The following is an 18,081-nucleotide window of genomic DNA, read 5'->3' as shown; positions in this document are numbered from 1 at the left end:
CAGGCTTATAAAAATTCTTAAGGGAATATATGAACAATAAAAGTTTTCCAAAACTTTGCAACAAGTTCCCACAGCCAGCAACTGCTTTGAAATGCTCCAATGAGAATCCCCAATGAGAATCCCATCTGATCTGTATAAATCTGACTCACTGTTCTTTGTTTCTTGGAGCTGGAAGCTTTAAACCCAGTTTTTCAGGAAAAAGATGACATAATTATAAATCAAACAAAAAATTAATTCATTTAAAACAATAACCAGGAAGTGAGTGAAGCAATCGTATTCATTACACTAATCATGATAAATTAAGGTGCCACACCTTTCATTCCAATTCCAAATTTTAATTAAGCATGGCACAGGGAATATATAAACCAGCTGTCAATATAATTTCACCCAGAACATATATTTTTTTAGAACACGCTCAGCCAGCATTCAGTCGAAATGAAACGTGTGCTCATTTTCATCAGTTTTTTTGTCTTTCTGAAAGGTCAGTTTCTAACTTTCTACTTCAGTTCATATGTATTTGTTTAGAGGTAGGAAATGGGTAGCTAAAATAATGTAAACTTCGGATTTATAGACAGCAGAACCCAAAGTCAGTATAAGCACTTACCTTCTGATGTCAGCAACCACTTAGTATCAATGCATAGATGTCTCAAATAACCCTGACATCTTATAGATAGTTAAAGGAGTATTTCACCTTTAAATGCTAAACCTTTAGTATGATGTTGATATTGATATTCCAAAACAATTTGCATTTGATCTTCTTTTTTTTATTTGTTATGTTTTTTCAGTTATTTAGCTTTAAGTTCAGCAGCTTTTCAGTTTTGTATTTCCATAGCTCTTTGGTTGCCATGGTCTTATTTACCCTAGCAACCAGAAATTGGGTTGAAAAAGAGACAGGGATATTAACAGGAGAGGTCCTACATAAAATAAGTAATAAAAAGTAACAATAAAATTGTAGCCATCGTTTTTGGCTGCCGGGGTCAGTGACCCGAGCGGTGTAACTAGATGTTAAGGGGCCCCAGAGCAAATTAATTTTAGGTCCCCCCAACATATACAGATATTGTGCTGTTTTACCAATATATGTTAAAACTGCTTATTATTAGTTTATTTGTCTACCTTTGGTATTAAGGGTAAACCTGATCCTGACTGCTTAAAAAAATCAAATAGCACAAGTTATTGCAAATAAAACAACAGAAAAAGAAGCAAGCGCATGCACCAATTCTACTACTACAGGTATGGGACCTGTTATCCAGAATGCTCTGGACCTGGGGTTTTTCAGATAACGGATCTTTCTGTAATTTGGATCTTTATACTAGAAAATCATGTAAACATTAAATAAACCCAACAGGCTGGTTTTGCTTCCAATAAGGATTAATTATATCTTCGTTGGGATCAAGTACAAGCTACTGTTTTATTACTACTACAAGGTAAAAATAAATATTTTTTTAAAAATTTGTATTATTTGATTATAACGGAGTCTATGGGAGATGGCCTTTCCGTAATTTGGAGAATTCTGGATAATGGGTTTCTGGATAACAGATGCAGTACCTGTACTACTACTACTAATTTATAGTGCCACACCTCCTAACAATTCATAGATATATTAATCTAGATACACACGGTGAAGGGAATATATTGTCTAGACCAATGGTCCCCAACCAGTAGCTTGCGAGCAACATGTTGCTCTCCAACCTCTTGGATGTTGCTCCCAGAGCCCTTAATGCAGGAGCTTATTTTTTTAATTCAAGGCTTGGAGGCACATTTGGGTGAATAAAAAAACAGATGTACTGCCAAACCGAGCCACCTGTAGGCTGCCAGTCCACATAAGAGCTACCAAATAGCCAATCACAGCCCTTATTTGGCTTCCCCATGGACTTTTTCATGCTTGTTTTGCTCTCCAACTCTTTTTTACATTTAAATGTGGCTCACGAGTAAAAAAGGTTGGGGACCCCTGGTCTAGACCATTGGCACAGTATCTCGCATAAACTGTTAAAGAGGATTTAAATGTGCCCCTTTGCATTCATTCCCTGTCATAGCATGGCACACTCTGGCATCTAATGATAGGCAACATACAATAATCATTGCCAAGCAGTGTACCAATATCAGTAGCAAATGCATTAGTGATGTGACTGATTTTCTAAAGATGCTTCAAAACCCACAGTACAAGGTGCATTACTCTAGATTGCTTGAATGCTGTATACCCTAGGCACACATTGCGACTTCAAACCTGTTCAGGCAACCTTGTGTCATGAGAGTTAAGGTGGCCATACACGGGCAGATTACAGCTGCCAATATCGGTCCTTTAGACCAATTCAGCAGTTTATCTGCCCATGTAGGGGCATCCAACGGGTCACCACAATCGATATCTAGCCATCGGGCTGATATCTATTGGACAGGTTTTAATTTTCCTGCAATCGAGGACCACATGAAATAGTTTAGTAGACGCCCATTTCCTTTGTATAATCCGATCATTTGGCCCTGGGGCCGGACGTTCGGATTAACCCGATATTTTCCTGCCGTTGGTGGGCATATTGGGGAATGTTCCGCTCATTTGGTGACATTGGCAGAACATTGATTCTTGGCACCTCCCTCGTACCCTAGTATAACCTCAACAAGGAAACATAAGAGAATATGTTTTAATGGTGCAATTTAATGACAATTGTTGATAGTAAAGTTAATAAATGGGTATTGAACTTGTATGCACAACATTAATGTACACATTTTGCTATCTGTCAGTTTTACTATTTTGTTTCTTTACAGCATATTTTGCAGTTGAACTACGGTGTTATGAATGTAACTCTTCTGGCTGTGACTACACATCTGCTTGTGCAGAAGGAGAGGTCTGTCTGACAATTTTTTCAAAAGTTGGTATGTACTATGGCAAATAAAATACTGTCTAAATAGGTCTCATATCTTTGTTTGCACATTAATGGATTAAATACAGATACATATAACTGCCTTTCAGTTGTCATTCACCAGAAATGCTACAGTGTCTAAACTACACACAGTTGAATCTATCACTTTTGACTCACTCATGTGCATAATAGTAATGTGGTAAATTTATATATTCAACTGTTTATTATCTATAGAATTTGAGGTGAATTGTACATGTGGGAACCCTGGAAGGAGGGAACCAGATGCGCTAGCCCATACAAAAGCATGGTTTACATCATAGCGGGAAATTGCAGTTGATCATGTACAAGACTTCTAGTTGTATCAGGAATTAGGTGGGGTTTCATACAAAACTATTCATGTCTCAGCACAGCTGGGAAAATAGATCTCAGTGTGGTCTAAATTGTCTTGATTTTCAAACAAATAACAATGGATAAGAAATAATCTAGCCTGTGTAATATAATACTAATTCCTACATTCATTTATTGAGACTTTATTCATATTGCCAAAGGATGGGGTGATGCTGGAAACAGAAAATATCAGAACTTAGGGGCAGATTTATCAAGGGTCGAATTTCGAGTTCATGAGAGTTTTACTAAACTCCCATGAACTCTAAATTTTACCAATTGAAATTTATTATTACATTTGAATTTTTGAAACTCGGGTGAATAGAATCGACCTGAAAATTCAAATCAAATTCAATTCGAATTTAATTTGAGTTTTATAAATAAAACTTGAACGTCAGAAAGGCTGCAAACAACTCCAAAATGATTCCAGGACATCTTACATAGGCTAAAACAGCAATTCAGCAGGTATAAAGTGGCGAATAGTCGAATCAAGGTTCTTAAAGGGATCCTGTCATCGGAAAACATGTTTTTTTCAAAATACATCAGTTAATAGTGCTACTCCAGCAGAATTCTGCACTGAAATCCATTTCTCAAAAGAGCAAATAGATTTTTTTATATTCAATTTTGAAATCTGACATGGGGCTAGACATTTTGTCAATTTCCCAGCTGCCCCTGGTCATGTGACTTGTGCCTGCACTTTAGGAGAGAAATGTTTTCTGGCAGGCTGCTGTTTTTCCTTCTCGATGTAACTGAATGTGTCTCAGTAGGACATGGGTTTTTACTATTGAGTGTTGTTCTTAGATCTACCAGGCAGCTGTTATCTTGTGTTAGGGAGCTGTTATCTGGTTACCTTCCCATTGTTCTTTGTTTGGCTGCTGGGGGGGGGAAAGGAAGGGGTTGCAGTACAGCAGTAAAGAGAGATTGAAGTTTATTAGAGCACAAGTCACATGACTTGGGGCAGCTGGGAAATTGACAATATGTCTAGCCACATGTCAGATTTCAAAATTGAATATAAAAAAATCTGTTTGCTCTTTTGAGAAATGGATTTCAGTGCAGAATTCTGCTGGAGCAGCACTATTAACTGATTCATTTTAAAAAATGTTTATTTTCCCATGACAGTATCCCTTTAAAGGGCAGTGTATGATAAATCTTAAAAATCAAATTCAAATTTTTAAAAAAACTCGAATTGAATTTCAACAATTCCCTAGTCTAATTTGACAGTTGTGGCCATAAAACATTTGAAAATTCAAATTTGAAAATTCAAAATTCGAATTTGAAAATTCAAAATTCGAATTTGAAAATTCAAAATTTGAATTTGAAAATTCAAAATTTGAATTTGAAATTTGAATTTGCATTTGAAATTTGAATTCAACTCTTGATAAATCTACCCATTAGTGATACTGTGCAGCCCATGATCTTAACAGCACAATAAAGTACATTATGAGTATATTTTTCTATTAATTAAATATGAGTTGGTGCATATGCACAGTAGTAGTAAGGCACATGCATGGGCTGAAGTTTATCAAGTTCAGTCAGGAGCTTCTACATTACCTTCTCCCTCAACCGCCCTCTCCTGTACAGTGCAGCCCCCCAAATATTCATGGGGATCTACAGAGCGGCCTCATGGTCTTGTCCAGACACTTTTATTTCTCATTACAAACTGGGTGTGGTTTTAGCAGAAAAGTATCAATTTGGTTCTTAAATCTATGTTGTCTCATTAAACATTTATTGATCTCTTGTGTGTATTATTCCCTCCCAGTATTTGGAAGGCTTACTACATCCTGGGTGGTACGGAGTAAGAGAGAACCAGGAAAAAATTGTATTTTATATGGTTTTCTTTTCCTGGTCCTTATCATATAAATACATACCCACCAAAGGTCTTTTACATAATGAGAAGCTTTTGACACTGGGGTGAGGTCCCAGAGAGATACTCTTATTATGAAGAGAAAGTTCAGAAGGTAATGGAATGGGCTATCTTGGGTGGAACTGATACGAAGAGGACCAAGAAAGGAAAATCATGTTGTTTTTTGCAAAACAAACAGGTCAGGTTTGCCCATCACTTAAGTTATTGTATATGTAATGCTATTTAAAGCAGTGTTTGTCTGTCCCTTTCTATTCTCTGTTTGGATGCCTTAGACTGTTGAAACATTGTAAGACAGATTAAGTGACCGGTCTTTGTTGGGGAATAAACCAGAAAACCAGGAACAACATTATATAAAATGTAATAACCAGGGGTTTGACAAATGCTATTACTATTACTATTACTGAAATTGCTGTTGGGGATAGTCCTCAAACTTCACTCCAAGTCAAAAATGCCTCCCAGGTCTTCCCATATTTGTTGTTGGTGGATGACTTTCTTAGTCTTAAAACTGAGCTTACACCTTGTGCAAATATAGCAATCAGATGTGCAACACAACAGAGGATTCCACCCCCCAAAAAATATGAAATAGTTTAAAAATGTATGTTCCACCAAACTTTGAGTCTCTTTCCCCACCAGCTTTAGTGTCTCTTAGATCACGTAGAGTTTAGAAATATGCCTCTGTTATCCTGATTCTTGGGTAGTAGTTGTAGGCTGCTGTGATACCGACACAAGGTCCCTGCCTGATTAATATTTACAGCATCCTCAGGATACAGGCGCAGGTTAGTGCATGTTGGCAATGTAGTCCTACTTGCGGTCCCGTCTGTTGCCTCCTGTTCCACCACTCCTCAATCGTTGCTTCACTTCCTTGATCTTCAGGCTCAACTACGGGTTCTCAACTCAAAAGCTGTGGGCTGGGAAATCGTTTCGAGCAGGGAGAAGGCTCAAATGATTTGATTTTTATCAAAATAAAAGTAGTACACACTTACATTTAAAATCTGAGTTCCCGACCTAACACATTTCATGATTGATTAACTTATCCATCAAGTTTCCTCCTGGGATATCATTTGAACATTATTTCCGCCTCTCCAATTCTTTTTCTTGTGTGAGATTCCCATAACTTTTAATCCACTCAGATCACTGTTGTGACACTGGAGAAAGTGTTCGGAGAAACTATTGTGTTTTTAATCCCTTTTGATGTTCCTTATGTCCCTATTCTCATATTGTTTTTTACATGGGCATTATAGTAAAAACTTTACAGATTCGATACCATATTCATGGGTGAATCTTAAAATAACATTATTGTTATTCAGATTTTGCATGAATTCTTTTCACAGTATCTCTCTATCACACAGTCATCGATATAGTGCTGCCAAGTGATAAGATTGGTCCCTACTTGTTATAATGGGATAATCACATCATTTTCCCAATACCCCATAAATAAATTGGCATAGCTAGGAGCAAGCTTGCTTACCATAGCTGTGCTATTAATACCTCCAATCTTCCTGGATGGTTTTTTTTACATTTCTGTGAATTTTAGGCAGCATATATATAACCGGGATTTTAGGATATTGTATTTTTACAAAATCTCTTTATTGCTAACAACAATACCCTCTGTATGTGCACAGTCTATCAAGGTAAAAAGATCTTGTTTCATTTTATTAGTAGGGTCTCCCTTTAGTTTTCTGTATGTCACTCCATCCCCCAACTGTCACTCCATTTCTGTCTTATATTGTGTTCTATCCATTACCCCCTCCTTTATCTGTCGGTTTTTATCACTATTTCTTTATTTTCTCTTAGTTTTAATAATGTTTCTTTTTCTTTTGTACTAAGATTATTTTTAATCCATTTATCATTCAGGTTTTCCAAATCTTTACTAACCAGCTGTTTAAAAGTTTCCATGTTATTTGATACATGTGTGGGGTTAAATTTACTTTTATTTCTTTTTTCGTTTTCCGCTATTTCCTCTCTTCTTTTTATTTGGGGATTTTTGGCATTTTCTATTAAGTGTTGGCTTCTTTCTCTCACTGGATGAAAGGGGATGCTCTCTAGATTAGGCAGTGTCTCTCTCTGGATCTTATATTCTCTTCTGAATCTATTCCTAACAATGGTGTAAACCTATTCTTTAGAGGCAAATGGTTAGGACGATAAGACCGAGCAAAGTGCCATCTATCAGATTAATTTTTATTAACTCTCCTCCGTTCACCACTAAAATTCCTCTTAGTCATGTAATTAAATGAATTTCTATTATCCCTCCTGTATTCACCATTATAATTCCTCTTAATTGCATAATTGGTCTCTATATCCCTTCCTATATATCTTCTATTTCTTGGTATCTTAATAGCAGTGATGGGCGAATTTATTCGCCAGGCGCGAATTCGCGCGTTTCGCCGCGAGCGAATAAATTCGCGAAACGGGCGCGAAAATTCGCGGCAAAAATTCGCCTGCGTCAAAAAAAAATTTACGAAAAAACGGACGCCGGCGCCAAAAACGGGCGCCGTTTCGCGAATTTTTCGCCGTTTTTCGCCGTTTCGCGAATTTCGCCCGAAATTCGCGAATTTTTCGGCGAAGCGAAACGGCGCAAATTCGCCCATCACTACTTAATAGACTTGTTGTAATGATATTCATATTTCTCAGTTTGATTTTTATGTTAGTCCTCCTTCCACTTCTCTTTTTGTATCCCAACTGGTTTTTATTTATCTTCTAAATTTAGATTTTTTTTTCTTTTGCATCACCTCATACTCCAATTTTTACAACATATGTCCTATCTCTGTTGAAATTTCTCTATATTCTTCTGTATCTTTGTATGGTTCAACTGATTTCTGTGGCTTCTTAGTTTCTATTTCCATAGACTCCATTTCTAAACAATGGTCAAATATAATTAGGCTCATTAATTCAAAAAGATGCTCTCTTTAAAATTTGATCCCATTTTTCGCTAAAGGTAGCCCCTTTCCCAATAAAGGTGGGTATTTTATCAAGTACAAGCCCTTTTGGAACCATATCCATCTCTAAATACTTCTCTATAGTTATGATATCCCACCACTTCCTTATTCATCATTTTCTCTAAATGTGCCTCAGATTAAGTTCCGGTCCCTCATTTTCCACCCCATGTTCATATGTAAAGATATCATGTATATCAATAATTCTGTTTCTCCATGATGTTCTTCTCGCTGATGTTCTGCTTTAGAAAAAAAAATTAGAAACCTTTCTCATATCTTTCCTAATCAGAAGAAAATCAGTTTCTACTGACAACTTCCTTGACTACTTGCTGGTCAGAATGGAAAATAACCAGCAGGTGATGCTGTTGTAACAAAATTCATTTATATTAACAGTTCATGTATCCTTTATTATCTTGAAATAAAATTAAATAAATAATGAATTTACATTGAAAAAGTTCTTAGAATAGCCCCCTCGTCGATTTTACATTCACTTATTTTTTACTTATCCTTTCCCAGCACTAAACAAGTCTATCCTTTATCCCCATGTTTGATTCCAGTGTAATATAATGACCCCAAAATGGCACAATAATCTCTGTATGTATCAGCATTCTCATTGGTTATTTCTCTTGCATCTCTATGTAAATTTTTGGTCACTGGAGTTGTCAATTGTGAATGATTTTCTATGTGTAATCACGTTTTTTTTCTCAACTTCTATAGAAAACTTGGGAGTGCAATGGGACAGCTTTAAGGTTTGGTTTAGAGCCCCTATATTGGCAAACCAAAAATGTATATAAGATCATTTCTTGTAATTAACTGAATTGAATTTTTTTCTTTTAGGAAACACTGTTAAAGTCGCAGATAAAATATGTGGAAAAAAGGAGCACTGTGGCCAATCATTTAGCCAACTCGTGCGGGGCCAGAAAGAAACAAATTTTACTTCTTGCTGTGAATCACACAGATGTATACCATCCGAGAAAAATGGTATGTCCTTTAATATATTTATCATCTCAATGTAATAAATACGTATGCATATTGATGTATGTATTAGACACAAAGGGGGTTATTTATCAAAGTCCGAATTTATCTCAATATTTTCTGAAAAAAACTCGACCAATTCCACACAAGTTTTTTCGACTTATTTATTAATGCACTTTACAAAAAATTTGGTTTGTAGGAAAAAATCATGAAACAAACTTTAGAACTATAGAATTTTTCGTGAATATCCGCCCGAAAACTCAGAATTTCACGAATTTTTCAGAATTTTCACCCAAAAACTTCAGATTATTGCACTAAACGCAATGCAGATCAAAAAATCTTTTTGACTTCTCCCATTGACTTATATGCAACCTCGGCAGATCTGAGATGGCGGATTTTTGGATCCGGACTTTTTCCATCCTCTGGGTATAATAAATTCCGAAAAATTTGTGATTTTTTTTTTCATTTAAAATTCAGATTTTATACTAAAAAAACACAAATATTTTAGGGTATCAAAGGGACTATCTTACAGATGCAAGGAATGATATGAGGGGTGCAGCTGACCAAATGGAAGTATTTCATCACAACTTTATTGCTTCCTTCTGATAGGAAAATATTCCTCACTCACTAGGTGCACTAAGTACTGTGTAAAATAGTGAGACTTTAATGGGGGAATGTAATAAAAGTCGGTAATGGAAAACATACTTGTGATGCAAAAAGTTTTGCCTTTGTGCAAACAAATTTTGCTTTGCGTGGATCTAAAATAGCTTTTGCGAAACTGTTTAGCGACCACTTCCGAAAGTGGAAGACCATTTGCAAATTTTATAGTTTGCGCCAATGCACAGTAAATATAATAAAACTTCTTACTGAAAAAGTCGTTATGTTTTCTCCAAAAGATGACGACACCTTCAAGCACTTCGTAAGAGGGGGCAATTAAAATTCACAATAAGCAATTAAAATTCAGATTTAAGGAACAATATTACATTGTAAGATGTGGATTTTTATTCTTATTGGTGCAATTTTTTTTCTTCTATTTGTGACTTTAATCACATTCCCTTTAACATAATTAAAGTCCATAATGCCATCACATCACAATGGAACAAGGTGACTGAGGGGTTACACAACACAGTGAGCCTAAGGAGGCGAGGAGCTGGTCTCAAAAAGCACATAAATAGACTATTAGGGTTTTTCAATCAATCTCTGAAACGAGGCATGTTTGTGTAAAAGCAAAATAAATGTATCTTTAAAACTGGAAAGTCAGATAGTGGTTATGCACCTTTTTATACATAAGCCCAACTGAATTAACTAAAAAGGCAGTATGTTTCTCCTTTAATAATTTAAATGATAAGAGAAAGAATTAATGACCTAACTTCCAATAACTTTGTAACCTCACTCTAGGTAGGTAATCCCATGAACCCAATATGTACCTGATTACATAACTTTGAACCTTGCTGAACTTCTTGCTACTGAGGTCTTCTTTTTAATTATTGGCATGGAGCATGGAGATCAGTGGCACAGAGACTCTCTCTCTCTCTCTCTCTCTCTCTCTCTCTCTCTCTCTCTCTCTCTCTCTAGTGGGCTCAAAGATCCTAGATTAGTCCTTAGAAGTCAGTGAAAACCCTAGTACCAGCCAGGGGTGGATTAAATCTTCTTTGGGCACCAGGCTTACAAACTTTACATGTGCCCTAATATTATTCCCCCCTTTTTAGCTACCCAATTTGACAGCCCCATAAAGTCTCTGCCAGTGCCAGATTTCCAAATAGTCTGTCCCTAGTTCAGGCAGCCATCATGTTAGGGCAGATGCTGGCCATTAAATAGTGTCACTCTAGGCCTGGTCCTTTGTGTCCTATCCAGGCCTGGTCACAACACTGTGACAGGGTTTTTTCCTATGCTGTTTGCCCCGTCTCCCCCCTCCCTCCACCCCTGACTGTACTCTGCTTGCTTCCTAGCTGTACAGAGAACCCTGTACTTTCTGTTCTCAGACCTGCTCCTGCAATGAGGCAACATGAGAACCTTGCCTCAAGTGGCAGTGTGCAGCAGGTTACCAGGGGCAGGAAAAAAGCCACCTTAAAATCTAAGTTAAATAAGTCAATTTTTTTTAAAAAAAGGATTGGGAATTTAATGAGGGTAGCAGGCAGGATTTTTAATGGGCCAATGGTGCTGCTTCAGTGGCCCCTGGAACATCCCGCCTGCTACCCTTATTAAATTCCCAGTCCCTTCTTCTTTCCTGCAATATCTAAAGTATAATACCCATCCTACTGGCACCTTCATAATGGCCCTCTCTGCTTCACCTGGCTCACTCAGAGTTATTATTAAATTGTTAAATGTCATTTTTCCACTCTTATTTCCCACTCTTAAAAACGTTCCATATATAATACAGCTCCCAAGTGGCTTTCCAAACAAATCTTATAAAGTAGGTTCACTTCAGATGTTACTGTTTTCAGCAGTTGCTTAATAGTATTGTATTTCTTTCTATCCTGATTATATCCTGACTCCTTCATTCTATTTAGCTTTCAGAAATGGAATAATGTGCCCATTCTGCACTAAGGAAGGATCCATGGAGTGTACGCCAACTAATTATGAGTGCATGGGAAAAGCAAACGTTTGTTATACCTACACTGCCCCAGGTTGTATAAATAATGTGTATTAGCTTTAATAGTAATGTTGGTGCAAATGTTTGAAGTGGCCACTTCAAACCAATGAGCCATAATAAAGACAGAAGAGATCCTCTAATGCCCTAGACATGAGCCCACCCTTAAACAAATGTGGCATGCCCCTCAAATTCGTAAAAAAAATTGTTCACAGAAATCTTTAATAGTTTGGACTTTTGAAGGCAATCCCGCTTTAAAAAAAGAAAAAAAGTTGCCAGCATTTTTGACAACTTTTCCGCCACACAGGCCCTGACCTTTTTTTTTTTTCATGTTTTTCAGATTCAATTCAGTGACAAAAAAGTTTATCATGTGAACAGTAATGGAGAAAATTCAATTTAAAAAGCAATCCAGAAAAACTGATCTCACGTGAAAACTCTATTGAAATTTATGGGGCAAACTGGAACTGAATTTGAAGAAAAGAGTTTTCTCCTGGAATTGCATCATGTCCATGACTTTCATGTGATAAATCATTACATAATCCTTTCTCACTGAATTGGGCCTTGAAGTTTAGAGATTAATGTTCCTGTCTCTGGCTTTTCAGTCGGGCAATTCAGTGATCCAATTGGAGAATATGAACTGTTACACTTTGCTCCATTAGTCGATACATTTCTTAGCAGCAGCATCTGTGGGATATTAGCAACTATTGTATCAGTTATAATAGCTGTCCTTAACGAAACTCAGGGATTGTGCTCAGCAGGGGCAAAGATAAGAAATATATCAACTAATGTATCAATTTAGAACAGTTTACAGAATCAGTGCCACCTCCCCTGAGCTGCTTCAGAAAGACATAGGAAGGTGAAAAACAGCTACAAATAGGAAATAGAAAGCAATTGGGAAAAAGACTTTGGGAAATAGAAAGCAATTGGAAAAATATTTTAGGAAATAGAAAGCAATTGGGAAAAAGACTTTAGAAAATAGGAAGCAATTGGGAAAAAGACTTTGGGAAATAGAAAGCAATTGGGAAAAATACTTTAGGAAATAGGAAGCAATTGGGAAAAAGACTTTGAGAAAAATACTTTAGGAAATATGAAGCAATTGGGAAAAAGACTTTGGGAAATAGAAATCAATTGGGAAAAATACTTTAGGAAATTTGAAGCAATTGGGAAAAAGACTTTGGGAAATAGAAATCAATTGGGAAAAATACCTTAGGAAATAGGAAGCAATTGGGAAAAGGCTTTTTCAAGGTCTCTTAGTTCCATTCATTGGGGCTGGAGTACTGGTAACCTGTTGCGCATGCAACTCCAAAGCTTGTCATCAATGAAGGAAGCAAAGCAGCACTTAGTGGATAAGCGGAATGTGGCTGCTCCATCATGTTAGAACAGAAAATACTGCCTTGGGAAAGTGGGAAAATGAAATGTAAAGAATTTGGTGACGTCACCTAGTGCAGCCGGCAGGTTTTCAACAGAGCAGCATACAGAGCGAAGGGAAGCACAAAAAGGGGAAACATATAGGGGCAAATTTACTAACCTGCGGAGTTGCGCTAGTGCAGGCATTGACACACTTCGCTGCACTTCGCCAGGCGAAGTTTCGCCAGGGCACGCTAATTCACTAAAATCCGAAATTGAGCTCCGGGAGGTGAACGGTAGTGAAGTTGCGCTAGCGTTAATTCGTCAAGGAAAGCGAAGTTACGCTAGTGATGCCTAATTTGCATAAGGCGCCAAGTTAAAGTACAATGGACGTATATGTAGCAGCAAATACGTTACACTACACAAGCCTGGGAAAGCTTAATAAGATAAAATAGAGTTGTTATTTTGCCCTACACGAGCCCACTGTATAGTTTAGGTGCCATATGTTAGGACATGTAGGGGGGAAGGAGGATACGCCCAAAAAAATTTACGATCTTTTTCAGCCTATCACCCTTAAAAAAGGAAAAGACGCCAGCGTTTTTTGGGACTTAGAAAAAATGTAAACTTTTTTTGAAGCAATCCCTATCTACTCTATTGCACTTCGCCTGGTCTGAGGTGGTGAAGGCAAGTCTGGCGCAAGAGGTAACGTTCAGTAAAATGCGTAAGTTAGTGAATTAGCATAGTTACGTCCCATCGCCATAGCGCAACTTCATCTGGCATAAGGGTGCGAAGTAGCGGTAGAGTAGGTCCACTTCGCTAGCGAATTTACACCAGCACCTGTTAGCAAATCAGCGAAGTAACGAAAGGTGAATTTGCGCTAGCGTTAGCCGCTTCGCTCTTTAGTGAATTTGCCCCTTAGTGTTCTGAAAACTGTATACAGATGCAGTTAGAATGTACAACACTTACTTTCAACCTTTCCTTGTCCTTTAAAACTACAGAAACTACTGGCATATCTATGTTTAACTTGTTTATCTATGGTTATCTATGTTTTATTAAAATGGTTGTTTTCCTTGTAGGGAGAATTATTCGTGGGTGCGGTTCAAAAGAACTCTGTGGTGATCCTATGAATTCATTTATTACATTTGAAGATGATGGTGGGAGAACAAATTGCACTGAAAAGTCTACTGAGGACAGCGGTTAAGATTTTGGAAGTGGAATACACAATCGTAAAGCCAGTCAATGAAGCTTTGGGAATATCAAAAGTACAGTTTAGGGGAAAACAGTCGGCAGTGGGTGGTGGCAATAAAATGAATATTGATGGTCTTGTAACAACTCAAAATGTGATTAGTGGGAGAGGGATTTTAACTAACTAGGTGATGGGAAAAGTCTTGCTCCAGTGGCAACTGGAGTACCAAAAATGGCAGTGATGGAGATAACTCAAGCTTTATGGCAAATAACACAAGCAACAACCACACTGTTCTGTAGAAAGAAGCCACACTTCAGAGTAAACTGCAACTCAAACTGTCCTTTCAGTAGTTTAATTTGTTCTTATAAATATTGATGAGTGACATTTTTGCCAGGTTTTGCAGCAAAAATAATACCCATAGACTTCAATGGGTGAAAAAAATTGTCGCTTGTCAAAAAAAATAGTTGTAAATAAAATTGGAAGCCTATAAACTTCAATGCTTTTTGGTGCATTTTCACTGTTTTGCAAATTTTTAGCAATTTTCAGACTCGCCCATCGCTACTTATAAAGCAATCCAAACATTGCTGGTAGAAATGAATTAATAGTGCTTGAACTGCGGTAATTGTGATTCCAAAGATTTTGTTTGTGGTAATCAAAGAGCCTAAAATATTTGTATATCTATATACACAACATCATTTTTTTTTATGTTCTCTAAAAATCTTTATAACAATTTTAAGTTTCTTGTTTTTTCCAAACTTTATTATGAAAAAAATTTCCAACTAAAGCAGTTTTTTGTGTACAGAAAGAGTCAGATCAGATTGTTTCATTTATTTATACTACTCTGACTGGGAACTTGGAAATAAAAGTGGCTTTGAATAGAAATGTCCTGGGTTTATGAAAAACCAAAGCATCTGCAAGCTCCAAAAACAATTTCCGTATTGGATCTCTATTAGACCTATTTGTGTCCAAAGGGATAAGGATCCTAGTATCAGCAAAGGTGATAGGGCTTTGCAAAGTTGGGGCCAGAAGTGGGACTGGTCTGGTGGAACAGCTTATAAAGCCACATGATGGCCAAATTGCAATCGCTTGGATTAAACGAGAGAGGAGGAGGAAAGCATGTACACAGAGTAGCAAGTGAATTCTTAAAAATATGTAGACTCCAAAGAGCTCCAGTGGCTCAACAAGGTGATGCAGGACCAGTTGAATATGAGCACAGGCAGATCCTGACACAGACATGTATCTAGGATGTAGGAGGTAAAACCAGACCCCCCACCCAACCCTAACCTGCCCTCCTTCCACCTGCCCGCACCCGAGGCTGACTTCCAGCTTCCATTTATAGACCCACGCCGACCCACCCTGCCGATGACATCACAAAAGGAGCGGGAAGATCAGGCATGCATCTATAAAAAAGGAAGCCAGAAGTCGGAAGCCGGCAGTGCAAGGTGGCAGGCGGGGAGAGCAAGATGGAGAGCTCAACACGGAGCCACCCACCACCCACAAAAAGGGGGTTCGAGATCAGCGTGACCTGCGGGTTTACCTGTAGGTATTGGGCCGGCCTGCACATCACTACAGAACATAGTGAATGCCCAGGGTGCACATATAGTTCAAAATTCCCAGCATATTCCCAGGCAGCCATTTGAGTTAAAAGGTTTATCTAGTACCCTCCCCCATTCTAAGGATGATAGTATGTTATTTACGGATGCACAAAAAAATACAGCACGAATATACTTGAGATCATTCTTTGGAACCCCAGATTTGTTAAAGAATAAAACTGAGAAAAGTCGACAAAAAAAAGCTGGTGAGGTTCCACTGGAATCCATGGGAATTGTCTGTAACAACTTTAATTAGATATTTATTTTCCCAGTTCATTAAAACATTCAGCCTCGTTGAAATAGAATGGAACGATGCAATCTCGCTGATGTGAGAAAAAACATGTGCTGGAAAATTCCGTTGCAGTTTTTTTTTTTTAGGGCTTGTGTTTTTTTTTTCTCAACCTCAAAAATGAGTAAAAAGCCTCCACAATTCTCCTGTCAGCAATAGCTTGACAAAATGGAGCACATCATTAAAACCAGTTATCTGCCTGTTCTGTGGTCTGGAGTAATAAATATGGCAAGAAGTTGATGAAGATGTCACGATATATTATAACTCCTTTAATTCTGGGTAGCCTAAGCAAGAGGTAACATTGATACCCCTGACGTACAAGCTATTTTAATTGACTGTTTAATAATGGCCATGAATCTGAAACATAGAAATTAAGTAATGACTGCCTACCCTGACTAGAGTTGCCACTAGGCCGGTATTTTACAATCCTACCTGGTAAAACACCAGCCATGGCTGGGGCTTGTATCACAAACTTACTGGCAATATAGTTAGCCAGGAAATTTGTAACATCCTCTCCATTCTCCCCTGGCCTGTACCAATTCTTGTTTAATGTGTCTTCTTTGGCCCTACCAACTGCCGGTGCTGGACTGGACCCTGCCGGCCCAGACATGATCCCACGATCGGGTTCCCCCTAAAAAAATACTTGCACTGCTGCTCCTCCACGCAAGCGTGAGTTGCACTGGTGTTTGTACAGGTGCAAAGAGAGAAGCCACAAGGGGCCCCCAGTGACTGTCTGGAAGGTCCTTCATGTGGCAGTCCTGGTGGGCCCCCATTGCTACAGTCCAACCCTGCCAACTGCCTTTTCAGTTCCTGATCCTCCCCTCACGTCATTGATGCCTTCATATGTAATTCCATGTCATTGACATGCCCTGGCTGGTATTTCATTTTAGAAAAGGTGGCAACTCTAACCCTGAATAGCATGACAAAGCAATCCATTCTCAGCATTGTTATCTTGTTTGGATGCAATTTCAGAACAGGAAAAGCCAAAACGAGTCACGGTAGTTCACCATAACAATGATAATACAGGTATAGGAACTGTTATTCAGAATGCTCGGGAACTTGGGTTTTCAGGATAAGGGGTCTTTATGTAATTTAGAACTTTATCCCTTAGATCTGCTATACATGAAATAATCCCAATATAATTGTTTTCCCAAAATCAGGATTCATTTTATCTTAGTCTGGATCAAGTATAAAGTTATTCTGCCCCAGCAGTTAATTGTTTTATTATGTTCAATATGTATGTTCAATTGCTTATGTCATTATACCCATTGTATGTCTGCGAGTTCAGCTCTCTGGCAATGATTGCCCTCATTGTTACAGCTCCATGCAGCCCATGCAGAGAGATTTCATATGGAAATCAGTCATTATCACAGCAATTGGAGACAGAATAGTCAAAAGGAATATAGTTCTATAACCCGTTGATACAGTGTATGTTCCATCAAGTCCCCACTCACTGGCAAGTCATTTATATTCAATCTGCTGCTTAATGCAGTCTAACAACTCCCTGCAAGCACATCGTTATACAAGCACATGCTGTTCCCTGTGACTGTTCAGAACTGTTTTATGCAACTGGATTGTGTTATTGTGCTGCTTAAGCTGCTGTATACACTGCTTATGGAATAGGACTGTGCACTGCATGTCCATTCTTTGACATCCCATTAATAGTGATGGGCGAATTTATTCGCCAGGCGCGAATTTGCGCGATTCGCGGCAGGCGAATAAATTTCACCGAAATGCGCGCGAAAATTCGAGAAAAACTTCGCCGGCGTCAAAAAAATTTTCAGAAAAAAATGGACGCCGGCTCCAAAAAACCGTTTCGCCGTTTCGCGAATTTTTTTGCAGTTTTTCGCGAATTTCGCACGAAATTCGCACGAAATTCGCAAATTTTTCGGCGAATGAAACGACGCAAATTCGCCCATCACTACCCATTAATGATACAGCTGATTTAAGAGACTGTATATTTCGCTTATCTGCTACCTATGAGTGTTATCAGTGGCTGTCTGCTAAATTACATAAGAGACCTTCTTAAGAGACACTAATATAGAGAAATCCTAAGCAGATATAACCAA

General features: G+C 38.0%; 1 protein-coding gene across 1 annotated transcript; it reads left to right on the top strand.

The window, feature by feature from the left end:
• The first annotated feature begins 378 nt into the window (after positions 1 to 378).
• On the top strand, positions 379 to 14,628 carry LOC108697053 (phospholipase A2 inhibitor and Ly6/PLAUR domain-containing protein). The gene is made up of 5 exons (XM_018226725.2): positions 379 to 481; positions 2,758 to 2,865; positions 8,871 to 9,014; positions 11,519 to 11,635; positions 14,022 to 14,628. Exons 1-5 carry the CDS (start codon positions 436 to 438, stop codon positions 14,144 to 14,146), a joined length of 540 nt encoding a protein of 179 aa, XP_018082214.2. The 5' UTR covers positions 379 to 435; the 3' UTR covers positions 14,147 to 14,628.
• Positions 14,629 to 18,081: the final 3,453 nt, after the last annotated feature.

Source organism: Xenopus laevis, chromosome 7L (genome assembly GCF_017654675.1).
Source record: "Xenopus laevis strain J_2021 chromosome 7L, Xenopus_laevis_v10.1, whole genome shotgun sequence".
Lineage (NCBI taxonomy): Eukaryota > Metazoa > Chordata > Amphibia > Anura > Pipidae > Xenopus > Xenopus laevis.
This window is presented reverse-complemented; position numbering and strand designations above follow the sequence as displayed.

What these genes read in the sequence shown, in the direction of transcription:
- LOC108697053 (XM_018226725.2), top strand. Translation starts at nt 436, where the DNA reads ATGAAACGTGTGCTCATTTTCATCAGTTTTTTTGTCTTTCTGAAAG. An exon ending in TTTTTTTGTCTTTCTGAAAG is followed by an intron (nt 482 to 2,757) that starts GTCAGTTTCTAA and finishes GTTTCTTTACAG; the next exon opens with CATATTTTGCAGTTGAACTA. An exon ending in GACAATTTTTTCAAAAGTTG is followed by an intron (nt 2,866 to 8,870) that starts GTATGTACTATG and finishes TTTTTCTTTTAG; the next exon opens with GAAACACTGTTAAAGTCGCA.